The 25,303-nt window shown below is 42.1% G+C and overlaps 1 protein-coding gene across 1 annotated transcript; it reads right to left on the bottom strand.

Annotated features, from left to right (window-relative positions):
- Positions 1–22,976: 22,976 nt before the first annotated feature.
- On the bottom strand, positions 22,977–23,723 carry LOC147421146 (uncharacterized). Its single transcript, XM_086504613.1, has one exon. The coding sequence runs from the start codon at positions 23,721–23,723 to the stop codon at positions 22,977–22,979; it is 747 nt and encodes a 248-aa protein (XP_086360739.1).
- Between the last annotated feature and the right edge of the window lie 1,580 nt (positions 23,724–25,303).

Below are 25,303 nucleotides of genomic sequence, written 5' to 3'. Positions count from 1 at the left end.
CCATCAACACAAACAGGTGTTTTATGTCCATTAGCACTGCCCTTATCTTTTTTGCATCCATGTTTGTCTGCTTTGATTGTGATTGGTAGCATAATATTCAGCGCATTTGCTTACTAACAAACATTTAATTCAATGTAATGTTTTGTCATAATCACTTGTCTAGGTTTAAAAATCAAGCAATCCGACTAAACTAGTTTGACCAAGCTAGGTATTAGAAATCTTCTCTTAATACCATGGGGAATGCCTTCCTAATAAGCAATGGTTACTTAGGTTCTTAATCCGATTTAGGTAGCATTGTATGAAATGTACTAGGGCTTTCTACTGGGCTTAACCCTATTGACCTTTAGCTTAAGTATTATAAAGGGAGTTTACTAATGTGATGAGCCTGGGGAGGGTAACAATGTTATATGACCCCCCAAAGTTACAAAATTAAAATGCTGAAAATGAACAAGCAAAAAATCAAAGTGCCACAATGTAAAATTTTAAGCTGGAAGAGAAATCCCTGCTTAAATTGGTACTTCACTCACATGTATCGCCTATGGTACTAGAGCCCTAGAGGTTCCCAGTGTGGGCGCTTTTCCTTGAAGAGCAAAAACCCCAAGGCATACAAAATAAGCACACACATCATAATTGAATCAATGTGAAAAGACTTTGGGGGGGTCAAAGAAAAAGTAATCAGTTAGGCGATGATTTCATGAGAAATTCCTTTTATGGTAGCTTAACTACAAAGTTTTCTAGGTATAGCCTCTAGTCAGCCCTCGAACATGAATACTTGGCTCTCGCGATTAAACAACTTAATTGACCACAAAAAATTAAGAAGCTTACCCATGGTATTAATATTCGATCTCTAGTGCCTTTCGACCGTCAAATTAGCGACCCCAGACTTGTTTAAATTTCTACCTTTACATCTGTTTATGCATTTGATTACATTGCAATTTAATGTTCATTGCTAACAAATTGTTTGAAATTCTTTGACCAATCAATTTGTCTACCTAAAACTACATATGCTTTTTAAGAGAATGCCATTACTGTGCCAATGTTGTTGGATTTTGCAGTGACTGAAGAAGGCTAAGGACATTCATCTCAAATGCGAGCCCACCTCGACAAACCAGCTTCAACTCAATAGCTTCCGAGGACGGAATCTACATCAGAAAGGGGGGCATGTTAACCCTCACGGCACACGGACACCCTATGATCTATAAACGTTGTATTATTTAGAGTCAGGTACCGGGCTTGTCGGACCAATAGGAAAAGGCTAAGAGTGATCGCCGATGAGAGGCGCACTCTAACACGAACATGCTAGGGTTAGTTGGCTAAGCATGGGCGCCCAAGTGTGAATGGGGTGAGCTCCTATAAAAGCCAACTAAACCTAATTTTTACTCATTCTCTCATTTGTGCAATAGAAGAGTGCTCTTGCTCCATCTCCATCTTCTTCTTCTTCACCTCCTCGTGTGTGTGTGTGTGTGTGTGTGTGTGTGAGAGAGAGAGAGAGAGAGAGAGAGAGAGAGAGAGAGAGAGAGAGAGAGGGAGAGTGTGTGTGCGATCGAGCATTACGAAGGCACGACGGCGGCGAGACGGTTGAGCGCGGCACGACTGCAGCTTCTTCTTCATCGCGGCGAGGAATCCACCACGAAGGCGAGCGTAGAGCGGTGAGTGACACAGCCTTTGTTCTCTTGAGCTTGCTAGTTTAGGCTTGTTGTGTGCTTGGAGCCGTTTGTGGCTCGCACACGGTGTATTGGCAAGTCCCTTGCTTCGACAGTGCGGCAAGGAGCGCACACTTATGTTTGTGTTAAAGTCATTTAGGTGTTCTGCAACTGAACCATTCTCTGCCATCTTTAGATTGAACAAGCGCTTCATAAGAAATACCTTATTGGATGCCGATGGTTTCTCGTAGAAGTCGTCAAGTGACTTCATCAAGTCCTCCGTGGTCTTCATCTCCAAAACACTGAAGGCCACCGTTGACGCCAAGCTTAACCGGATTGTTCCCAGGGCCTTTCGATCAAGGACAATCCATGCTTCATCTGCCATCGTTGCGGGCTTCTTTGCAAGACCGCCTAGTGACAAATAGAGGTCCTTCTGGTAGAGATAGTCTTCAATCTGCATCTTCCAATGTTGGTAGTTTTTGCCGTTGAACTTCTCAATCTTGAGCTTCCCTTTCTCCGCCATAACTCCCACTCAATTCAAGGAATCCTTTCCTTGAGATAATTTAGCTACGAGCAAACCTTGCTCTGATACCAGTTGTTAGGAAATAAGACGTAGCTAAATAGATAATTGAGTAGATTACTTAATGGAGAGAGACAGATTTACATACACGAGATTATAGAGTAGCGAGAGAGAGAGACAGAGAGTACACACGATATATGTGGTTCACCCAATGTGGGCTACGTCCACGGGAAAGCAGCCACTCAATGGATTTAGTACTTCAAAACAAGAAGTAGTTTACAAAGGGATTATACCCTTAATGGAGCTCCTGCTTTGCTTCACTCTCACCACCTCACACTCACCTTGTTGCATCAACTTCACACTATGAAATGTGTGTAGAAATGGCCTCCTTTTATAGGCCAAAAGGGTTGCCCTCTCTTATGAGAGACAGCCATGTATAGCCGCCCTTGTGCGAATAAGTCAAAATCGGACCCTCCAATACGCCCATGTGTGGCCGCCCTTGAGAAGACAAGTCCGCTTTTGAATTCGGCCACCGGCCACCGGCCATTGACTTTCGGCCACCGGCCACCGGCCATTGACTTCTGACCACCGGCCATCGGCCATTGACTATCGGCCACCGGCCAACCGACCGGTTGTTTTCCGACCACTTTTCGGCCGCCGTCCGGCCATAATATTTCGGTGAAAAGGAATATTCCGGCGAAAAAAAAGTCTCAGGGGGATCCGCCCCCGAGGCCTCTAAAGTTGCCCCTGATTCTTGTCCGTGAAAATTTTGGTTTCCGGTGACTGATTTTCCTTCACGCACGATGGCTTCTCCTCATACTGGGGGCCTTACAAATGTGCGCTTTTACCACAGAAAATTACAAGGGTAAATCAGGCTCCATACTTAACACTCCTCGGTAGACACTAAGCTACCTTGATCACCTGCCACTTTTTGAGCTCTAGGAATGTGTCTTCCTGATCTTAAATTCATCAAACTTAGCAACGCAATTTATCAAAAATCCAACCACTCACCTGGCAAAGGATCATTTTCCGCACAACTTCTTGCCTTACCCGCTGAATATACCTGTACACAAGCGTTTAATTTCGGCAATCGAATCAAAGCATTTAACCGCTAGAGGTGGTCTTAGTAATGATTGGTATAACTGGAGGGCTAACCTCAACCACTATTGTATTCTATACACTTCCGATGTTTTTGATTAGATATACTAATATGGAACTGTACTTCACTCGAATGTTGGTCAGTTTACAGGGAAAGTCTTAATTTCTTCTTTGCTCCGTCAAAAGGTCAAAGAAGGTCCAATTTCACTTCTAAAGGAAGTTTCGGAACTCTTAAGTCAATTGGAACATCACTCTATGTCCACAGTCAGCTTTTCACTTCACTAAGCCCCTGTAGACATCCTACGTGTAGGATGTCTACCTACTCTGTTTTGGCTCGATTTTGCACTATAGATTCCCCTTTATGTTCTGAGTCCACAACTGTTTTTACTTTTTGATTTGGACACCTATAAGCTGGTCAATTGATCAAAAATCTGTTCTAGCATCCTAATGTTGGTCTGACCAATCAAATCAACTCCAAATTGGACCAAAATTGACTAGGAGGCTTGACTCAGGCTATACAACACTCTGCTATGCCTACAGTCAGTTTTTGACTCCAATTTCATGCAGTAGATATACTACACGTAGCATGTCTAACTGCTTAAAATTGCTTCGAATGCAAACCACAGACTCCTCTTAAGGTGCTGATCACTTTGGTATACTCAAAGCTGGATTTGGAGTGCTAAATTACACAGAATACATTCTACGCGTAGGATTTCTCTATGATCTGTTTGACCCCAAACTTGAGCCACAGCTTTCCCTTGATGTCAGAAACCCAGTGCTATGCTTAGATTTTAGTTTGGATTTCAAAAGACCCCAATTTTAGCTATCCTAGCCCTTTTCAGTCAAAAATGCTAAAGTCTGCTTAAAACCCAATTTTCTCACCCACTTGAGATGAAACCTTTCTAATGCACTTAATAAATCATGTAGATCATGCTCATGTAGCCATCCTATGGTTTTGGCCTTAAAATAATGCCTTGGCACAATTTCGGTAGGATGTCTGGCAATTTTCTTTCTTTTGGCCTTATCCTATCAAGATATGGTCAAACTTCGACTTTCTAGGTGAAAATAGGGTAAAACCTACCTTCTAAACACACTGGTCAGCTCAGATTTTCAAAATTCACACCAGAACACCCTGTAGACATCCTACGCATAGGATGTCTACTGGCTTAAAATTTAATTTTTTTTCTGACAGAAGTACTCCCTATGCTCTGTAGCTCTCTCATGAATACTCACAAAAACTTTTGAACTTCACTTCAGCTTCTAAACACTCTTTTCTGTCTTTTACAACCCTTTGATGAGCCTAACAACAAGTATAACATGCATGAAGTGCTCCAAATCATAAATCATGATGTCCTACTTACCCTACTTCTACTCATCATGTGAGATGGTGAAATTGGTGTCTCGGTTGCTTCCTAGCCTCTCCGGATTCTCAAGCTATCCTTTCACCGCCTCTACCACTTCAACTCCTACTCTCTACACCACAACTTAACTAATACCTAAAACTATCCAATTCTACCTGAGTCTACCTAAGTCGAAGGATCTAAGCCAGACACTCGCTCCCTATAGTCCTTATAAGACCTAGAGTGTCCTCCACCCTCTGATCCTATCTAAATGTAAAACAAGACTCTAGCAAGCCAGAGAATCCCTATCCTCAAGGACTAGTCTTGATCACCTACCTAGGGTTTTCATCCCCGGCAGCTGCGCCAATGTTGGCAGATACGTCGCCATGGACGTCAGCACAACGAGAACTCACCTAACAAGATTTGTTAGCTAAGGACGAAGCTCGACCCGCAGGCATGTGAAAGCAAGCATAGGGTGTCAATCTACACTCGACCGACTCTCGACACTTCCTACAGAGGTCTCTACCCAATGTCTAAGCTACAGCCTTCAGGAGTACATAAGAGGAGATTTCTTACCACGCTTTCAAGAGCCAAATACCCATCAAACGTTCTCGAAATGCTACGGAACTTGAAGAAAACCCTATTCACACTAATAGGTCGCTCTCCCTAAGGTCCATGAACCAAAACCCCAACCCTAAACACCAGGTGCAAAATCACGTAGGATGTCTGGTCAAAATTTGTAGGTCATCGTTTCCAAAAACTAAAGTGCCTAATGTGTAGCTCTCCTCAATGCGAACGCGTGGATATGTTGAAATGCGAAAACAGACAACGTATGCTCACCGAATCACCAAATATAGCTCGTGGGTCGCGCTCGCAAAGCCAGATCGTACACACGCAATGTAGGTGTTGGCATGGAGATCTCTTCGGGGGCAGCACGCTGCACTTCTCCGCACTCGATTCCGACCACCGGTGCGTGCGTACCGTCAAGATAAAACTCTCACTCTCTCTCGTACACAGAGTACGCTCACTCACATAGACAAACTTATAAAATGACAAAGGGTTTTTTTCATTAAGGTCAAAAGTGGTATAAATACCTTAGAATCTCAAACCCTAATGCTCCAATTTAACCATTTAGTCAGTCTAAATGTCAAAAATGGGATACAATTTGGAAGCTTCTACAAGCCCCACTATTTGCAAAGGTGAAATGATGGTTTTTCTCAATTAAAGAATAATTACAAAAAATAATATTCTACCGGGCAATCATCCTCCGTTGGGTGTGTCTAGCCGCTAACAATGAGCTTTGAGATGTGGGCTATGAGGCCGTGTGGGCCATCATGGGGGATGTTCTTATAGCATTTTTTTATATCTCCTAAATAGAGGGAGTTAGCTTGATGTGGGAGATTGAGAGCACAATCATAAATAGAGTTGACTATCCACCAAGCTTGGATGCGTAGGTTATGATAAAGAAGGGCTTTATGGTTGAGGTTTTTTGCTCTTTGTTTTATGAAAGGTGAGCAAAACTTTAGTAGACAAGACATTAATAGGAAAATTTCTGAAGAGCAGCAAGTAGCTCCACATGTAAGCCATCTAAAAGAGTTTCTTTGGGTTTTGTAAGAGGCCGTAATAAAGGGGAGTGAGGGACGAAGCGAGATGAAAAGGGGAGAAAAGCCATCTTGGATAAGTGATAGAGTGGAAGATACATTCATACTCGGTGAGGATGGTGTCACCTCCCCACCCTGGCGATTAAAATAAGTCCAGCACACATAACTAGCACGAACAATATGACAGCATACGATATATATATATATATATATATAGATAGAGAGAGAGAGAGAGAGAGAGAGAGAGAGAGAGAGAGAGAGAGAGAGAGAGAGAGAGAGAGAGAGAGAGAGAGGGAGATTTTATGGAAGAAGAGAAAAAAAGTGAAGAAAGGAAAGAGAGAATCAACGAAAAGGAAGAGAGAAAACTGACTTGTATTTGGAGCATGAATGCATAGGGTAGGTAGGCCAAAGAGAAATCCAAAATACAGAATATTGATATGTACCTTGAATATTGTGTCGTTGCTTATTGTCGAGGCCTTGTATCATCTCTTCTTGAAGTTGCCTGAGAACCTCAATGACCTCGCAACATGATTGAAATTAGGAGTTAGTCGATGTTTTAAGTAAAAGTATATTAAAATTATATAGATAGTAGATGCAAAGAGATGCATTAAGTGCACGGGATGCTTGTGTCCCCAAAAAAGAAAAAAGCATACGTGCGTATGGTGGGGAGGTAACGCCATCCTCACCCAGATTCCATAAACCATAAGGAACATGCCCTTCCCCCATATACTTGTTTTCTCCTCTAGTGTTGAAGGGTGACTTTATGCTTCTCCTCTAGTGTGGGAGGGAACCTTTTGTTTTAAATGCTATAATTGTGCCACATGAAGAATTCATTATCGTTAGTTGGCTAGCAAAAGATCTCAAGCACATGGAAATGGACTGTAATGGATCATGAGTATCACCAAACAACTGGTGTGAGGGGAGAAGAGAGACATGCAAGAGAAGGCAATGGAGGCCAGGAGGGAGTTAGAGCATGTTGCAACAACCAGGTGACATTGTTAAAGGGCGTTGTGTGAGGTCATTGGTGGCGGTGGTGGAGCAAGAGGAGACATTGCAAGCTTGATGGAGGGGTTGAGAGCGATGAGATCTGAGTGTAGTGATGACATTGGCCACCGTCCGGCTATCCAAGAAGAAGAAAATGCTTAGCCGAAACCAACTTGTCCGTAGGGCCCGTCCGCAGTACAATTCACTGATGACTTTCACTATTTCCATATGGCACCAGGGGACACACCTCAGGAGCTGTGGTGTAATGTTCTTTTTCAAGGATTTTCTAAAGATAGTACCCAAGGAGATGTCAGGTTCTAGATCTTCCTTGTCCAATTTTCCAAGGCTTTACTGAAGACACCCAAGAATATGCCCTAGTTCCCAGAACCTCCTTGTCTGGTTCCCTGCTATTGTGGATGCACACCATAGGCTGTACTTCAACATCCTCGACACGTTCGACTAGAGGCTCGGTGACCGCCACCCTAGGTGCCCAACTTTGGTACCAGCTCTGTCCCCATCTCACTGCTCTCTTCAATCACCACCTCTACATTTTCCACCAAGGCCCGCAATCCACCTACTCTGGTGGCCAACTCCGTTACAACATGTTGGATTGTGTCACCGACATATAATAAGGTAACCTTAAGTGGAAGCAGCACCTCAAGTTTGCAATTGTGGAATGGTCTCTCCTTTTTTTTTTTTGGTTTGGGGGGGGGGGGACTAATTGATGATCCTAGAAGCCTAAATACTTAAATGTACTATTTGTTTGTAGGCTTTGGGACATGTCGTTGTGGATTAATGGTCTATCCCTGACACAAGAAGTTTTGGACAAATTCTCACAATAATTCCCACATTGTGACTTACCTCAACATCATGAGCTTCTGCTCGAGAGGCACCGCATACCTAGCTAGGTACGATTGGGGGCAGGGGACCGAGGGCTGGCGGTGCCTCTCGAGCAAAAGCTTAGGATGTTATTCATTGTATGAAAAACACTGGAAAAGACTCTATTTTCCTACATGAGAAACATTCTAAATCTTCTTGTGTGAGCATGAGGAGCGGATGTCGTGTTGGAATGCATGTGATTGGTGCTGCCAAGGGGCTATAATCAAAGTTATGTCGTGACATACAAGAGATCTCACCAAGGCTTTGCTTGTGCAAACTGCTCCTGCTCCTCCCAGATGGTGGAGCAGTTCTGTTGTGACATACAAGAGAGCTCACCAACACAAGAAGATTTAGAAATTTTCTCATGTAGGAAAACGAAGTCTTTTCAAGTGTTTTTCATACAATGCATAACATCATGAGCTTCTGTGAGGAAAGCACCGCATACCTAGCTAGGTACGATAGGGGGCAGGGGATTGCTGGCAGGGTGGGAATTATTATGAGAATTTTTCCAACTTGTGCAAAGAACTCGGGTATCCTATTTACCTAACATACGCAATTGTATTGGTGTGGAATGGTGTTTTGGGACACCAACCCATGTGGTAGGCTTTGCTTGTGGAGTGAGCCTGTATCGAGCCCAAGGCTGGCCAATGGGGGAGATGTTTGTGCTTGTATCTCCATAATTTCTTCTTGCATGCCTTTATGATGTAGTAAATTTTATTATCTTATAAAGGGCCTCTATGATGAGGGTTTGGAAACTATTCCCAAAGTTTTCTTAAAGGAACAAAAGAAACTTTTGAACATTCACATGCATGTCTTACCAAGTAACTCATTTCTAAATACAAGCATCCCCTATTTTCATTGGAATTTTATCTACAACTCGATGCTACACTTGTGCAAAGATGATGTCGGTGTTCTACCCATACAACAAATGCTCATTGATTTGATAAGGGGGGTGATTGGTGAAGACCTTGTCGTGCTTGTGAAGCACCGAGTCACTAGCAAGTTGTGGGGTGGAGATGATGACGCAGAGCTACTAACCCAAGCATAGCCCCACTAAACCGTCTAGAGAGGTCGCAAATGGATGCATTAGTCGCATTGGTAAACATGTCCAAGAGGCCATGCAAAAGGGCCTAAATGGAACATCCTCATCTCCTTCCGATAGTTGTAATCTGCCATTGCCGTAGTATAATCATGAACACAACTAATGATCCTAGTGCTAGCACCCCATACAATAGTTGCAACCCCTCTTCTTGGCCATTAGTTTATATTGATGCCCTCCATTCTATCTAGATATAAGCTAGTGCTTCTTGCACCAAGTTAACCATCTTGAGCCTTATATTGTCTACTTTGTACAAAACTGATGCTTCATGCATCAATTTAACACTAGTTTGGTACCAAAACAGGACACGTAAGTGTCCTTTTTTATAAATTTAGATTAAATGCTATTTGCATTAGACAGTGTATTTAAGAAAACCCTATTGACATGCCTAAATATGTTAGCTAGAGGGTCTTTGAAAAATATAACCTAGCATTTTAGAAGCTATTATGATCAATAAATATACTCATCAAGTGGACCCCCATAAGACTGCAATTGATGCTTTGAAGAAATCAACTTTATAAGCTCAAGACAAAATGAAGGGACCTTGTAGAAAATTATGCACAACTTTTTTACAATTATGCTATATGTGCAAAAAAATAATAATGAGAGTATATTAAATAATGGGAAGTTCTACGTGTTTGATATGGCCATTTCGAGGATATAGTTGTATGCATAGAAAAAAATATGTTTTTGATGTGTTTTTGTGTTTTGGCCTTTCCAATGAGGACTCAAGGTAGCAAGTAGAAGTGCTTTGGTAAGAAAAAAAATTTGGATCATTTCAAATATTCAACATTGCATATGCAAAAATTTTGATATTTTAATTCTTGAGAGATAAGTATTCAAAACCTCAAATAACTTCAAACTTTCCACACATATCAACTAAATGTATCAAAGTGCATGGTATGAGTACAAATGGGATACCTAAAATCTTGGTTTCAATGTTATTGTGGAGGACTCAAGATTTTCAAGAGTTTTTGCACAATATAAATTCCAAGATAGGGTGTAAGTAACAAGATTTAAGTAAGTTAGGGAGATGAAAAAATACATATTTTCTTGGTTTTAACATATAAAGTCATTTGATGTTATCAAATTGCACTATAATAGCCCCAATTCCATGAGAGGACCTTTGAAAGGCCAAAATTATGCTCTTAGTCAGCACGGGCTTAAGTATGAAATTATATTTATAACTTGCAATTAAATTTGAAACTATTCCTTGAAGGTCATTTCATTGTTTTTTAACACTAAGTACTAGCACTTGGTTTTCAATAACATAAAAAAGCTCATCTCTACGAAAAGATATAAGAATTTTATGATTTTTTTGGCAAAATGGCTTGAAATTTTACAAAAAATTACGACTTAGAAATTACCACAATTCTCTCCGTATGGCTTGTATTCTGATATGGAGAAAAATCCAATGTTTTGTTTCCCTCATAACCAGCCTATGGTAGAAGCAGTGTAAAAAACTTCTTTCTAGCTTGACAAATAAATTGCCAAAACTTCCACTACAAGAGGTACTTCACATTAGCGACGCTCAGAGTACAACGCTCAAAAGTGAAAACCCACGGCATCGCTATGGTCGTCTCTATAAGCGTCGCTATCATCGTCTCTATGAGCGTTGCTAAGTAACTTAGCGATGCTCATAGCGACGCCGACAGGGGTTTAAACGGAGAGCGTCCGAAAACCCAGATCTCAGATTTGAGTTTTCGGCGCTCAAGCAAACAAAGGTAACTCGCGCTCTCCTTCTCTCTCTCTCTTTCTTCTCCACACACACACACACACACACACACACACACACACACACACACACACACACACACACACACACGAGGAGATGAAGGAGATCCAGGTAAGCTCCTTCCCTCTCCTCTCTCTCATGTTCCCTTCCCCTCTTTCTCTCTCTCTCTCCCTCTCTCTCTCTCTCTCTCTCTCTCACACACACACACACACTATATTTGTGTGTGTGTGTGTGTGTGTGTGTGTGTGTGAGAGAGAGAGAGAGAGAGAGAGAGAGAGAGAGAGAGAGAGAGAGCACATGCATAAACAAAAAACACACACACACACACATGCATAAACAACAAATGCATACACACACACATTGAGAGAGGAAAAGAGAGAGAGAGAGAGAGAGAGAGAGAGAGAGAGAGAGAGATAGAGATGAAGAAGAGAGTTTTAACGTCGTAGGAAACTATCCCAAGAGACCTTAAAGATCTAGCCGACGAGGAGTTGAACTTAAGACTAACCAATCTACCACACTTGGGTGATAGAAAGGTTATACCATTTTCCTCTTTTTATTGGCACACACACACACACCCACACACACACACACGAGAAGAAGAGAATTTTAACGTCATAGGAAACTTTCCCAAGAGACCTTAAAGATCTAGCCGATGAGGAGTTGAACTCAAGACATGTTATTCAAGAGGGAAATGGCATAACCAATCTACCACACTTGGGTGATAGAAAGGTTATACCATTTTCCTCTTTTTATTGGCACACACACACACACACACACACACACACACACACACACACACACACGAGAAGAAGAGAGTTTTAACGTCGTAGGAAACTATCCCAAGAGACGTTAATGATTAGTTAGATTTAGATTTATGTTAGATTAGATTTAGATTTATTTAGGTTAGATTAGATTAGATTTAGATTTATTTTTAGTTAGATTTACGCTAGATTAGATTTAGGTTTATTTTGAGTTTAAGATTAAATTAGATCTAGATTTATGTTCGATGGACTAGCTTCTTTTAGGTTCAGGTTAGATTTTAGTGCATGTCAATGAAGGTGCTCTTTGCATGTCAATAAGGTGCGCTCATGATGGTAAGCATTGTATGAAAAGCACTTGCTCATATGAAAAAAACTAAAAAAGACTTCGTTTTCCTACATGAGAAAATTTCTTGCGCTCACAGCCTCACTAGTCCATGCGGACCAGCAATTCCACATGCATGTTCCACTGCTGCTACCATACAATAAGCCATCATGATCAGCCAATGGAAGAGCAAATTGAGCCTACACAGAAATTAGTGATGCAAGCTGACGATTCCAAGGGTCACACACACACACACACACAATACACAACCCGTCAAATCTAGAGTAAGAATTAAGTGCTTTGAGCAGGCATCAACTACATTGCAAGAATGGCATACATGCATGCTATAGACAAACATCTACTGTGAAAAGATGTTAAGATGCTGTGAAATGCTACAGCTAGAGAAGAGGCAAAGGGGTTTTTTCCACTACATGCACTATCATGTAGACGTGGGTGTGTAGATTTTTTGTACCCACAAATATAGGCATTGACCAGTAAAGACGAGATTATAATCCGGTGGTTCTGATCTTCGTGCACCTCTAGAACAAGGTGTGCGGGGATTGGACATGACTAGAGAATGTGAGGTAGTTACAGTGTGAACAAAGAGAGAGAGAGAGAGAGAGAGAGAGAGAGAGAGAGAGAGAGAGAGAGAGAGAGAGAGAGAGAGAGAGAGAGAGAGAGAGAGAGAGAGAGAGAGAGAGATAAAAGACGAGGAATGCCGATAGAAGATTAAATTTGTTGTCCAGGTTATAAGGTTTTACCCTCATTATGAGTAGTGACAAGGATGTGGGACCATCCAACCGAAACACCTATCTCTCAACCAGGATCTTATGTCCTTGTAATCAATGCAAGCATGTTGTGTGACGGACAAGACGCGTTTCTTTGCAGCACGTTCACGAATTTGGAGAGTTCGATCCATCTCGTCGGACTCTGACGCTAGCCAACATATGCATGCAGCAATCTTGCAACCCAATAGACATGTTCGCAGGCGCTTTGGTCAAGCAGCATATGTGAGGCCACAAGATGTAGCCTCTGACAGCTCGGGGAATGATAATGCAGACCACATTCCTAACGAGGCAATGTTTGAGCCCGAGATCGATGAAATCATCGAGACGATCATGTATTCAGAAAGGCTTATCTATGATGATATGAAAAGTGAAGCCGATACGCCATTGTATGATGGAGCGCGTGTGTCTAGATTGAAGGCGCTCCTGGTTCTTCTCAACATGCAGACAAAGTTTGGATGGAGTGACACTAGCGTCACAACGCTTTTCAGGTGATCTATTACAATTAGTTTACTTTAATAAAAACTTTAGATGTATAATGATCTGATAGATTTTTACACAATTGTACCGTATTTTTTTCGTTGTGTAGATTGCTCAAAGAGCACATACTGCCAGCTGATAATGTAATGCCAGATTCCACAGAGGAAGCAAGAAAGATTTTGAAAAACTTGGGGATGGATTACAATTTGATCCACGCTTGTCCTAACGACTACATTCTTTTCAGAGGGGAATACATAGACATGGAGAAGTGTCCAAAATGTGATTCCGAGAGATATCGAGTAGATCTCCAAGGAACACAAATGCCGCAAACGGTTTTGTGACATTTCCCTCTGCTTCTTCGCATCAAGCATTCCTTCGAATGTAAGTCCATTCCCTCCCTAGAATCATGGCATGAGGAGAATAAATCTTCGGATGGTGTGCTACGGATTTTTGCAGATTGCGCAGCCTGGAGACATATAGATGAAACATGGTCGTATTTTGCCATGGAAGCTCGAAATTTGCGCCTAGGCTGGCTATGGATGGCGTAAATCCATTTGGTCAAAGATCAACATCTTACAGTGTATGGCCCATTGTCATCATCAACTACAACATTCCCTCATGGTTGACTACGAAGAAGGGGCACCCATGGCTAAGCTTGATTGTGCCGGAGCGATATAAAGTGAAGAATATGGATGTGTATCTTCGTCCACTATTGGAAGAGCTACAAAAATTGTGGATTGGCATAAAAGTGGTGGATATGAGCCGATACAGAGGTCGACTGAATGCTTTGATCAGAGGCATTCTAATGTAGACCATGCATGACTATCCCGGACTAACAGAATCCTCAGGTGATTTACACTTAAACTCAAACACTATAAATCTTGGTTTTTCTCAAGCTTATCTATTATCATGTGTATACATGCAGGGCTTCAAACAAGCGGATACAGAGCATGTGTCACATGTGGACTTAGACTGAATGCACGTCGCGCGCCCTCATTGAAGAAGCAAATCTACGAAGGACATCAAGCATATCTTCTAGAGAATCATGTGTTAGGCGACGGATTTTTTGGGAAGAGAGCCACCGAGGATGTCTGCACAAGCATGGTTAGAGCAGAAGGAGATGTGTAATGACGGTTTTTCCCTAGGGATGAAGAGACTATCTCTATGGTACGGGTTACTATATTGGCCCCGACTCATGATCAATCACTTGCTCGATCCAATGCACATATTCAAGAATGTGGCTAATCTATTATGGGACCATCTGACCAGCAAGAAAGATACTTTGGGAGCCAGAAATGGGGATCGTATGGAGAAATATTGGCCATAGACAGCATTCGATGGATCGATAAAACTCCCTAAAGCACCATGGATTTTCATAGGAGCCCAAGAACGCAAAGTAAAAGAGACCATTTGATTTTTGCGGACCCCCACTGGCATAATGCACTCGCTCCGAACCTGTTTTACTAAAGAAGGAAAGCTTACGGGTTTGAAGTCACACGACTGTCATAAAATGTGTCCGGTATGTTCAAAGTGGAATATATCATAGTGGGAATTGTGTAACAAATTTGTGTGTGGACTTTAATATCATTGTTGCACATGTTTTGCAGTTTATTTTACCGGTGGCCATTGAGGGATGTTTTTCTCTTGATGTCCGAAACACAATCTACAAACATGCGAAGTTGGTGCAATGGATCTCACAAAAGGAGATCAACGTATACTCCATACCATTTGCCAAACTAAACGCTGTGGGGTTGTTTGCATGTTTGAGAAACACTTTCCTACTACCATGCTAACCATTCAGGTGCATCTTCTTGTTCACGTAGTTGATGAGGTGGAAATAGCTGGCATAACATTCCTGATGGATGTTATTTTTAGAACGTTTCATGAAAACGCTCAAGGGATATGTGCGTCGAAAGGCACGTCCGGAGGGTAGCATGGCAAAAGGTTGACTGGTATCAGAGTTCTAGTGTACATTGGAGAGTGGCTAGACGGATTTGATAAAGCTCGGGAAACGCTATGGTGAACCATAGATGATGAGCGCATATCTGGGATTGTCATGTGCAATCTCGCTGTTGAGAAGAGGATGATGGAAGATCTAGAGGTTAAAATCAACCAATTTTGCATGCTTCACAATCCTGTGATGCAAAAGTGGATTTCACAATATGAGGATGCAAAGCAAGAGCGACAATGGGCACGAATCAAGTGGAGATAGGGAAGATGACCACCGATGCACTATCCGACGGGTTTGGAGAGCCTACCAACATTCACGAGCTTAAGATGGTTGCACAACCAATTGAAAAGCGCACAACATTGCGGTGAAGAAGTTACTAAGGAGGAGTGGGAGTACTCTCAAGGTTGCGCGACCAAGGTAAGTTTGCAATGTACGACTAGTGACTTTCTAGATGTTTGAACAACCACTCATAATCTTTGTTGGTTGTAGTATAAGTCATACACAGCAGCATGGTGTAAAGGTCAACATTTTAGGGTGGAACGGATCGACAAAAAGCGTTTTACTCAAGATTGTGGAATCATAGAAAAATTTGAATAGTCTAGTTGACGACGGTCCTCTGATGCAGATCCTGTGGTGGCGGAACTCACTTCCTTCGGCACGCTACAAGAGATTTTGAGGATCAATTATAGAGGAATTTTTGTCGACTTGTTCGGCGTGCAATGGTTCAAGATAATCATGGAGGGTCGCAACGCTACTGTGCGTAGAGGAGAGTCTAGTTTTCTTGAGGTGGATTCAACTAAGAAATGGACTGACCTAAGAGACACTTTTGTACTACCTGAGCATTGTAAACAAGTAAGTATGTAAATAGTTAACATTCAATTTTAGAAGTTATGTGCTTGGAAGCTCTCATGTCAGTTATGTGGCTCTGGCAGGTGATATCTCATCCTACAAAGTCTGCATCAAACTGGTGGTACGTCATAGGGGTAGCCCCTCGTAGTGCACGGACATAGGCTACCATGTGCCAATCACAACAGCATCAATGGAGGAGATCGGAGAAGATGTCAGTCAGAAGCTGCTGAGGTGGTGCCAGACGAGCATCAAGCTGCTACTCTCTATAGGGTGCATGCAGAGGATCTAAAAAATGAAAGGAGGACATTTGTTTAAACGGACAACTCTATATAGATATAGGAAGTTATGATGAGCTTTGCGAGGATGAGAGAGAGACCTCTTAAAGCCATAAATATTGTATTTGAACAATCTAGCTCCGTTTTATGATGTATATTGTATTCACGTGGCTTTTTGTCCATTCTGTCTATAGGTGTCATTGCGTCATTGTCTACACAGAAATCCCTCCCCCTTTATGAGTCCTCTCTCTCTCTCTCTCTCTCTCTCTACTTGTCCATGTTTTGTTCTCCATTCGTTCAATATTAAGTTAAAAGTGTGTTTAATGCAGGTATGGATGATGAGGAGTTTATTTCTTCTTTGTCACCCCAGCAGAGAGAGTGGTACGTGGAGCGTCATGGCTCTCACGCAGCATCGTGCGTTCCTACTCCGACCGCGTCCCCCTCTATTTCGGAGCATTAAGCACGCTCCGAAGCTTCGGTGTCGATGAGACGATCTTCACACTCGTCTCATAGCCGGTGCTCTAGTGGTGGCGGCGGCGGTTGTTGTGGGGATGCTGCCGCCGATGCCTCGACACCGCCTCGTGCTCACTGAGGCTCTTTACCCTCTCCTTCTTTGCCTGCCCCGACACCAGCCACGGCATTGCCATCGACTCCAGGTTTTGCACGGCTGACGACCGTTCCTACCGGCTACACACCACTAGCTACTCCCCTAGGAGTCACTCTAGTCGACACTCCTCGCTTCAGGACACAGACTCCAGTGGAGACACCTGAGGTCCGTACCCCCGTCGACACACCAATAGAGACCCCTTCCGAGACACCTAGGGTCACGCGTCACCGGTGAGAGGTCTTACCTTACTCCGTCGACTTTAGCAGCGACATCATCTTGGATGATGAAGGCAAGAAGGTGATCTCACGCATGCGCGGTCTTTGCTCTTAGTTGTTTAGACACTACATAGTAAACACTTGGAGTGAAGTACCAAGTGATTTAAAAGACAGAGTCATCAACATGCTTCATGACAAGTTTCCCATTCCAACACGGGATGACCGCTTCAATGAAGACGTGATGAAGGTTCGAATACACTAATACTGCAAGCACAAGCGTTTCGAAGTGCAAAAAGTAATTAAGCATGGGTGGAACAGACCACATTGGCTGGCCAAAGAAGATTGGAAGAATGCAAAGAAAGCTGCGCGTGAGAATCGCGACCAGTGGAAGCAACAAAAGGAGGCAGCCAGAGTGCGAGTAGAGGCAGGGAGCTTGCACCACTTGGGGAGCGGCCGGTGCACATCATTCGAGGCCGATTTTGTAAGTTATTTTGTATTGCTCTTTAGGTTTGATAGTTTAGGGTTTAGGGGTTTTTAAATTCTAACATAATGGATTCTTTGTATGTCTTGATAGTGGTCGATGATAGGACATGACCCCACACCGTATGAGCGTGAGTACGCAGGCAGGAAGGGATTAAACGCTCTGATGGACATTCTGAGTTCTCACGGCGGCATGGTTAGTATTGGGTTTACTCTTTTCTATTTGTTGTATTGTTTTATAAACATCGCTATATGTTTATACTTACAGAAAGCTATCTTATTGTTTTTTTTTTGCAGAATCCGACAGATACGCCGCTTGGACGTGATGAGATGTCTGATTAGACGACGTCAGTTTAGCCGTAGCTAGATAGCATTAGTTTCCTTTTGTCATAGCATATGTATCATGAGATGATGTTTATATGCCTTTTTGAAAACCATGTATATTTTTTCAATAATGACAATGGTGTTGTAACTATTACATTTATTACATTTGCAAAGTCTAACAATCAAGTGATTTTGCCTATGATGTGTATAATTGTCATTGATTTACTTTCATCAATTTACTTTTGTCAGTTTTTATTCCGCAAACAATATTATGGATGATGGAGTTAATAGTTATATTGTCTTGTGGGTGACTACTTTGGGTCTATATCTAAGCTTGCACTTTCTTTCAAAAGTGAATCAATTAATGAAACATTCAATATGGTTGATGGGTGGTAGGGCATTCAATGCCCTGCCACAAGAAAAAATTTCTCTCGAGCGTCGCTATGACCGTCGCTATATAAGGTTCTACAGCGTCGCTATAAACATCGCTATAGGTGGCCTGTAAACGTTGCTATGATCCTCGCTATAGGCGTCGCTATATAGCGACGACTATATGTTACCATATACATGTGGTAGTGATGTGTGTGAACACACTAGGACCGTCGGGGCATTTTTTCCCTCTTTAGGAGGTTTTTTCCCCCGAGCATTGTATATACGCCCATCACTCTAGGGCTATCTATCTTTGCTTTGCACACTAAGTAACACACTCTCTATTGTGTGCCTTGAGCTTCCTTCATCTTCTCCAAGCTGTGTGCATTTCTCTGCAACCCTAATTCCAACAATTGGTATCAGAGCAAGTGGCATCCTCCCAGGCTTAGTCGCCAGCTGATCCAGCACACGCCTAATCACTTTCTCCGATTTCAGTGAGGTTTGGCAAGCGTTCGCAGGTTTGCTCAGATTTTTGATTCAGGCTCATTTCGGCCTCCGTTTCCACTACAGGCAGGTCTGCACAGGCAATTTCATCATTTTGCGCAGAATTTCAATCAGTGCCGTTTTTTGCATAACAGGTGCCTTACAGTCTTCTACGGTTTGTTCTATATAGCACGTGTTGTTCCTGCTCCGTTTCTCCTATTTTTGGGCAGTTTTCACATGAGGTGCAACATTTACAATGGTTGACAACAACAACACAGATGTGTTCAAGATGTTTGCTGCAGAGTACAGGTTGGATGGGGATAGTTACCCTATGTGTGCTTATATGATGCAACACGTTCTTGTGTCAAAGGGCGTCTGGAATATTATGCAGGGCATTGATGTACGTCCTAGTTTTGAGGATGCAGGCGATGTTGAGGATGTACGTCCTAGTTTTGAGGATGTGTAGGCTCATGCATTGATTGCGTTGTCTGTGAAGCGCACCATTGTTCCTCACATCCATTCAGCAAAATCTACAAAATAGGCTTAGGATATTTTGGCTGGTCTTTATGCAAGTCGTAATGAGGCTAGAATTGCTTTGCTGCGTAAAAAGTTGGAGTCGAAGATTATGCATGAGGAAGATGATATGGAAATTTTCCTTGCTAGTGTCAAGGATATCAATGAGCAACTCATTTCTGTAGATGAAGTCATTTCAGACAGTTCCCTAGTGCAGACTGTTCTTGATGCCTTACCAGATTCCTATGAGACTTTTGCTAGTACTTGGAGACTTATGACCCAAGGAAACCCAGAAGTTGTCAAGTTTGATGCATTATGCACATTGCTCTTGCAAGAGTCACTTTCCAAAAAAAAGAAGACTAGACAGCGTGCAATTGAACAGGCTTTTGTTGCTTCTCAAAGAAAGGGTGATAACAGCAATGCAGCCACTTCTTATGGTTCTGCTGGCGAATGGCAAAACTTCTGTAATTTGTGGATGACAGATGTATAGTTCATGATCTCAGTTTTGGTGATGAAATTGTTGCATCTGGCCTTTTGTGCCGTGGGATGTATAAGCTCACTTTGCATCACAAGTGTGGAACAAATTTTGAAAATGTTGTTGCAGATTCAAGGGCTATTTCAGATGCAAAACTTTGGCATGCACGTTTTGGTCATCTAAATTTTGCCAGTTTTCTGCGTTTGCAGAAATCTGATATGGTTGCTTCTTTGCCGCCTCTTGAAGCACCCGTCAAACATGTTTGTGAAGGCTGTATTTTGGGTAAGATGCAACGTTCTAAGTTTCCAAAGGATGGTTCAGTTCGGGCCACATGCAGGTTGCAGCTTGTGCATAGTGATGTTTGTGGGCCCATGCAAACTCCGTCCTTGGGCAATTACTTGTACTTCGTGACTTTCATTGATGATTACTCCAGGCATGCATGGGTATTTTCGCTTAAAGCGAAATCCAAAGTTTTTATGTGCTTCAAACAATTTCTGGCTATGGCTGAAAATGTCTCGAAATGTACTATGGGCACCCTCCATTCCGATCGAGGGGGGGAGTATATGTCTCATGAATTTAATGCATTTTTGGCTAGTCGTGGGATAAAACACCAATGTAAGGTGCCTTATACACCTCAACAAAATGGTGTTGCGGAGAGAAAACATAGGTCACTGACAGAGATGGCACGATGTATGGTCAAAAGTCTAGCTTTTTCGCATTCTTTTTGGCTTGAGGCCATCATGTGTGCCACTTATTTACTTAACAGGTGTCCTACGAAAGCTTTGCTGACTATTACTCCATATGAAGCACATCTCTTTGGCATATGCTTTGGTGCCACAAACACAGCACATAAAATTGGATGATAAGGCTGTCAAATGTATTTTTGTTGGTTATAGTGCTGAAAGTAAAGGTTATAGGTTGTATCATCCGCAAACAAAGCGTATCCTGGTTTCACGGGATGTAGTGTTTGTGGAAGGTTCTGTTCAGGCCTTGCTATCATGTACTAGAGACAATAATGTAAGCTCACATGACATTTATGACACTTTGTTGCCTCTCTTCAATGGTGGAAATACGAATGTAATTTCCAATGAGGCAAATGTACAGCCTATGGGGGTTTCCGAAAATGTTATAGATCAGCCTATTACTGATGCAGATGTACATGATGTACTTGATGAGGAAAGGGCTGAAAATGAGCAGGCTAGAGGTATGCCAAAATGGCTGGTGCACACTTTGCGTGACAGTAAATTGGATGCACCTTTGTCTAGTCGTACTCATTCAGGCTCTCGCTATGCATCTTATGCATCAGATTGTTATGCTTTGGCTGTGTCTAGCTTACATGATGCTGAGGAGCCTCTGTCTTTTAATGAAGCACAAAATTCAGAAAATTGGATGGTTGCCATGCAATCAGAATATGATGCACTTACAAAAAATGACAGATGGACTTTATGTGATTTGCCTCTTGGCAAAAGGCCATTGGTACGAAGTGGGTTTACAAGTTGAAACGCAAGCCGGATGGTGAGATCGATCGCCATAAGGCTCGACTTGTTGCAAAGGGTTATGCACAACAAAAAGGCATAGATTATGAAGAGACTTTTGCTCCCACTTGTCGTATGACTACTGTGCGTTTTCTATGTGCATTGGTAGCTCATTTTGGTTGGGATGTACATCAATCAGACATTGTTACTGCTTTCTTGCCAGAGCCACATGTACCTCCCCATCACAAACATTTCCATTGCCAATATCAAGTGTCCACTGCACAAATTGTCTTTCTCTAACATTATTGCAACAATTGACCACTCACATGTTCTCAACTAAACGCATAATTTCTATACAACACCAAATGTATGAGCGGCACAAAGATGCATCAACAATGTCTGCCCTTCCTCCTCTATGTACAACAGGAAAGCTCTTTCTAAAATCACCACCAAGGAGGAAAACCTTTCCGCCAAACAACATGTTATTGCATGACATCTCTTAGTGTCTTATCAAGAGCCTCAAGAGCGTGTCTATGAGTCATGGGGGCTTCATCCCATATGATCAATGAAGCCATTGACAACAGCTCGGCAAGTTGGATTTTTACTTCAATATTGCATGTTGAGTCAAAAGTTAGATCAATAGGGATCGTGAATCTAGAGTGTGCGATCCTTCCATTTTTGAGAAGTTGTGCTGCAATACCAGATGATGCGCATGCCAAAGCAACTTTTCTCTCTCTCCGCATATGCGATAGAGCAAGGCATTATAAAGATAGGTCTTTCTTGTTCCACCTGGCCCATCCAACAAGAACACAGTATGACTATTCATGTCAATGGCTTGTAAAACCCGATTGTAAGCTTCCCTTTGTCCAACATTCAAAGATGATTCCATTCAAGCAGACAAACCTCTTTTTTCCTCTACATTATACATTAACTCTTCAGCAAGCACTCCATGCTCATTCATTATTTGCAATGTGCGATCCACTTGGGGAATTCCAGAGTAATCTGACAACCTCTTTCCATACTATTGAAGAATTGTATCCAAGTTTAACAATGCTTGGTTTTGTGCCATGCGTTCATAGATACGCACATTAGTTGTGCAAGTCCTCATATGATATACATGGTCCTCATAAATTTCTTTACAAAAGCGAATCCATAGTGCACCAGGACATATCGGCTCACAAAATACCAAAATGACTACAAATAGTAGCCGTAATTGTTTTCTTGTTTGTTGAAATGAAGCTTCTTCTAAACAAAGAAACCATTCATCATCAACTTGCAATAATCCCCGTGCATTGTAGGCTTATTTAAATGTGTCATATACTCGTCCATCAAAGGTCCGAATATCCTCAAAAGACCTGCATCCTTTGCACTTATTGAGTAGCATACGCAAATAGTAGAGCTCTACGGCAGTGGGAACTATGTGGTACATTCTTCCAATCATGTCACCCTTCTGTCTTTGAGTCCATGTTTTACCTGCTGAATTCCAGACCCACTTCGTTGCGAAGTCTATGTACAACAAATTGTTGGCCTCTGGATACTTCTGATTTGCAACAAACCACTCAGTGTGAGCGTCGTCTTTTTAGCGGTCTCTCTCTTCACCACACTCTGTACAGTCGCTCTGTCATTAAAGAAGAATTGATTTTGATGAGGCAAATGAACTTGGAGGCATTGTATGTCAGGTTTCTCTTGATGCAATTCAAACCCAAATATCCTTCAGATAGCCTCAGATGCTGATACATAGCGTGCATGAAGATAGCTTGTAACTTCAATAGTAGCTCTGTCATGTCCCTTATACACATACTTGTAGAGATATTTCACAGCGGATATAGTGGAGAAAACCTCCACATTGAAATGTGCATCATACCTTAATGACAAAAATGGATTGTATGGCACAATCCATTTATTATTCATTTGCACTTTTCTACAAACAGTATAATTTCCATCATCCCTCCTCATGTACGTTGGGTATCCCTCCCTATCCTCAGTAGTCGATGCACTGAAGATTCGAGGATATTTAAACCTGCACTTTCCCTCTACCATACATGGAGCGTTTCTATTCAAGTTTCCACAGAGGCCATGTACATTACACCGACTGATAACTTCATACAACTGTGCAAACATCACCTTATCAGGAAGCTCCACACACACCATCTTATCATAATGGGATGTATCTGTTGGCTTATGCTTGGTTGCAAGTATCAAGAGAATGTGGGCATGAGGAAGTCCTCTCTTTTGGAACTCAATCACAAAAATGTGTCCAATGAACTTGCCAAAAATAGCTCTCTTAATTAGCAAGCCCATCAAATCCTTGAACTTATGGTAGAAAACACGTGCAGTAAGATCAGGATGATCATTGCATGTTTGTACAGGCAGTAATGCATCCTCTATCTCTTTCCATCTAGGATTGCATGTGAATGTTATGAAGAGATCATGTTTCCCTCTCTTGTGAACAATTGCCATGGCATCCTCATATAGTTGGTGCATATATCATGGACCACAACATATGAAGAAGGCAATACAACCCTCCTTTTAGCATTAACACCCAATAGTGGTCTTCTATCATCCCCTGTTACATCTCTTGCTCTGATCATGTCTGTCAAACCCTGATACACCTCACTGTGGAGATCACTCTGATGATTGCAAACCCATAAAAGCCTCAACTCCTCCATAAAACTATATGCATCAACAATATATTGTTGCAATAGCCTACCACCACGTAAAAGACATTGTGTTGTGTCATACCTTATTTGCAACCTATATTTGTAGAAATCCATTGTAGAAATATACTTTGTACTCTCACTCACTCTCTCTCTATTTTCTCACGGTCTGTCAACCTGTGGTATGTAGGGATTCCAACCTTCTTCACCATTTCGAAACAACAACACATATAATAGAGGCATGTATGACTTGTGGCAATTTGAGATTCTTTTTAGACCACCACTAGAAGGATTTAGCACAATATCGCGATAGCCAATGTTGCTCTCTTCACCATGACTAGGCATGATTGCAGCAACTTCCACACCTGTTGGAGCAAGGTACTGCCAGCCATTTGTACGTTTCTCAGTAATGACCATCCTAGTCTTAGGAATATTGGAAGTTTGAACCGTTATAGAAAATTTCTTAAAAGCTTGAACATACGGATTCACTCGATGCATCATCGATTGCAAGCTTCCCAAAACATCTGGTTTGAGTTTAGAAACATGAAGCATCCTATTTTGCAATTCATTCTCAGTGTTAAAAAAATACAGCTCAACAAAGCGAGGGGTTTGGTTTGATTGTTCTTCTGGCATCAATGGACCAATTGTATGATAAATAGATCCATGCACCTTGAAGGTATAGATTCCTTTCCTTTGACAAATAGATTCATCTATATGAGCTCCCAAATAAGCAAATGCCAACACACTATTGTATGCTCTGGTATGTTTCGAGATTTTTTTGCTTCTACTATTACCCCCCCCCCCCCCCCCCCCCCCCCCCCCCCCCCCCCCTCCCCCTTAATTTTCTCAATTCTACAGGAGGTTCACTTAATGGCAGCAAAGAAACGCTACTTGAGTGCAACAAATCTTTCCCACAAATGTGCGAATGGTCTTTGCTTCTATCTTCCAAGTCAAAGCACCACAAAGGGAACATGCAAAATCCAAGCTGCCTATGTTGTGAAGTATACACTTTTTCATGACAAAGTGATTGCATAGAGATTTGCATCAAGGAAGTAGTTTCAGGATATAAGTAGGTGATAGATAGGCAATGCATTTCAAGTTTGGAGTAATCACCATCTAGAGAGACAATTAAGGGATCCTCAGGAACATTTCCATTATTGGCTTCCAAATTGCTTCTCACTTCAATCTCTTGGTAATTTTGTGGGAGTATTGGCTCGATATCTACATCTGTTGCAATCCTTCCCTGAGGAAATTCATTGCATTGATTCACATTTATCAAATTTTGGCAATCTTCCAATTGAGCTACATCAAGCTCTCTTAGAGAGCGTCGAACTCTATCTAGCGCTGCCGCACATCGTGTAGCTCGAGAGGCTTGACATATCC

The sequence above is a fragment of the Adiantum capillus-veneris genome, chromosome 28 (genome assembly GCF_014529385.1).
Source record: "Adiantum capillus-veneris isolate H3 chromosome 28, ASM1452938v2, whole genome shotgun sequence".
In the NCBI taxonomy this organism is placed as follows: domain Eukaryota; kingdom Viridiplantae; phylum Streptophyta; class Polypodiopsida; order Polypodiales; family Pteridaceae; genus Adiantum; species Adiantum capillus-veneris.
This window is presented reverse-complemented; position numbering and strand designations above follow the sequence as displayed.

Coding starts and splice junctions, on each gene's coding strand:
- LOC147421146 (XM_086504613.1), bottom strand. CDS start 23,723: ATGGCAATTGTTCACAAGAGAGGGAAACATGATCTCTTCATAACATTC.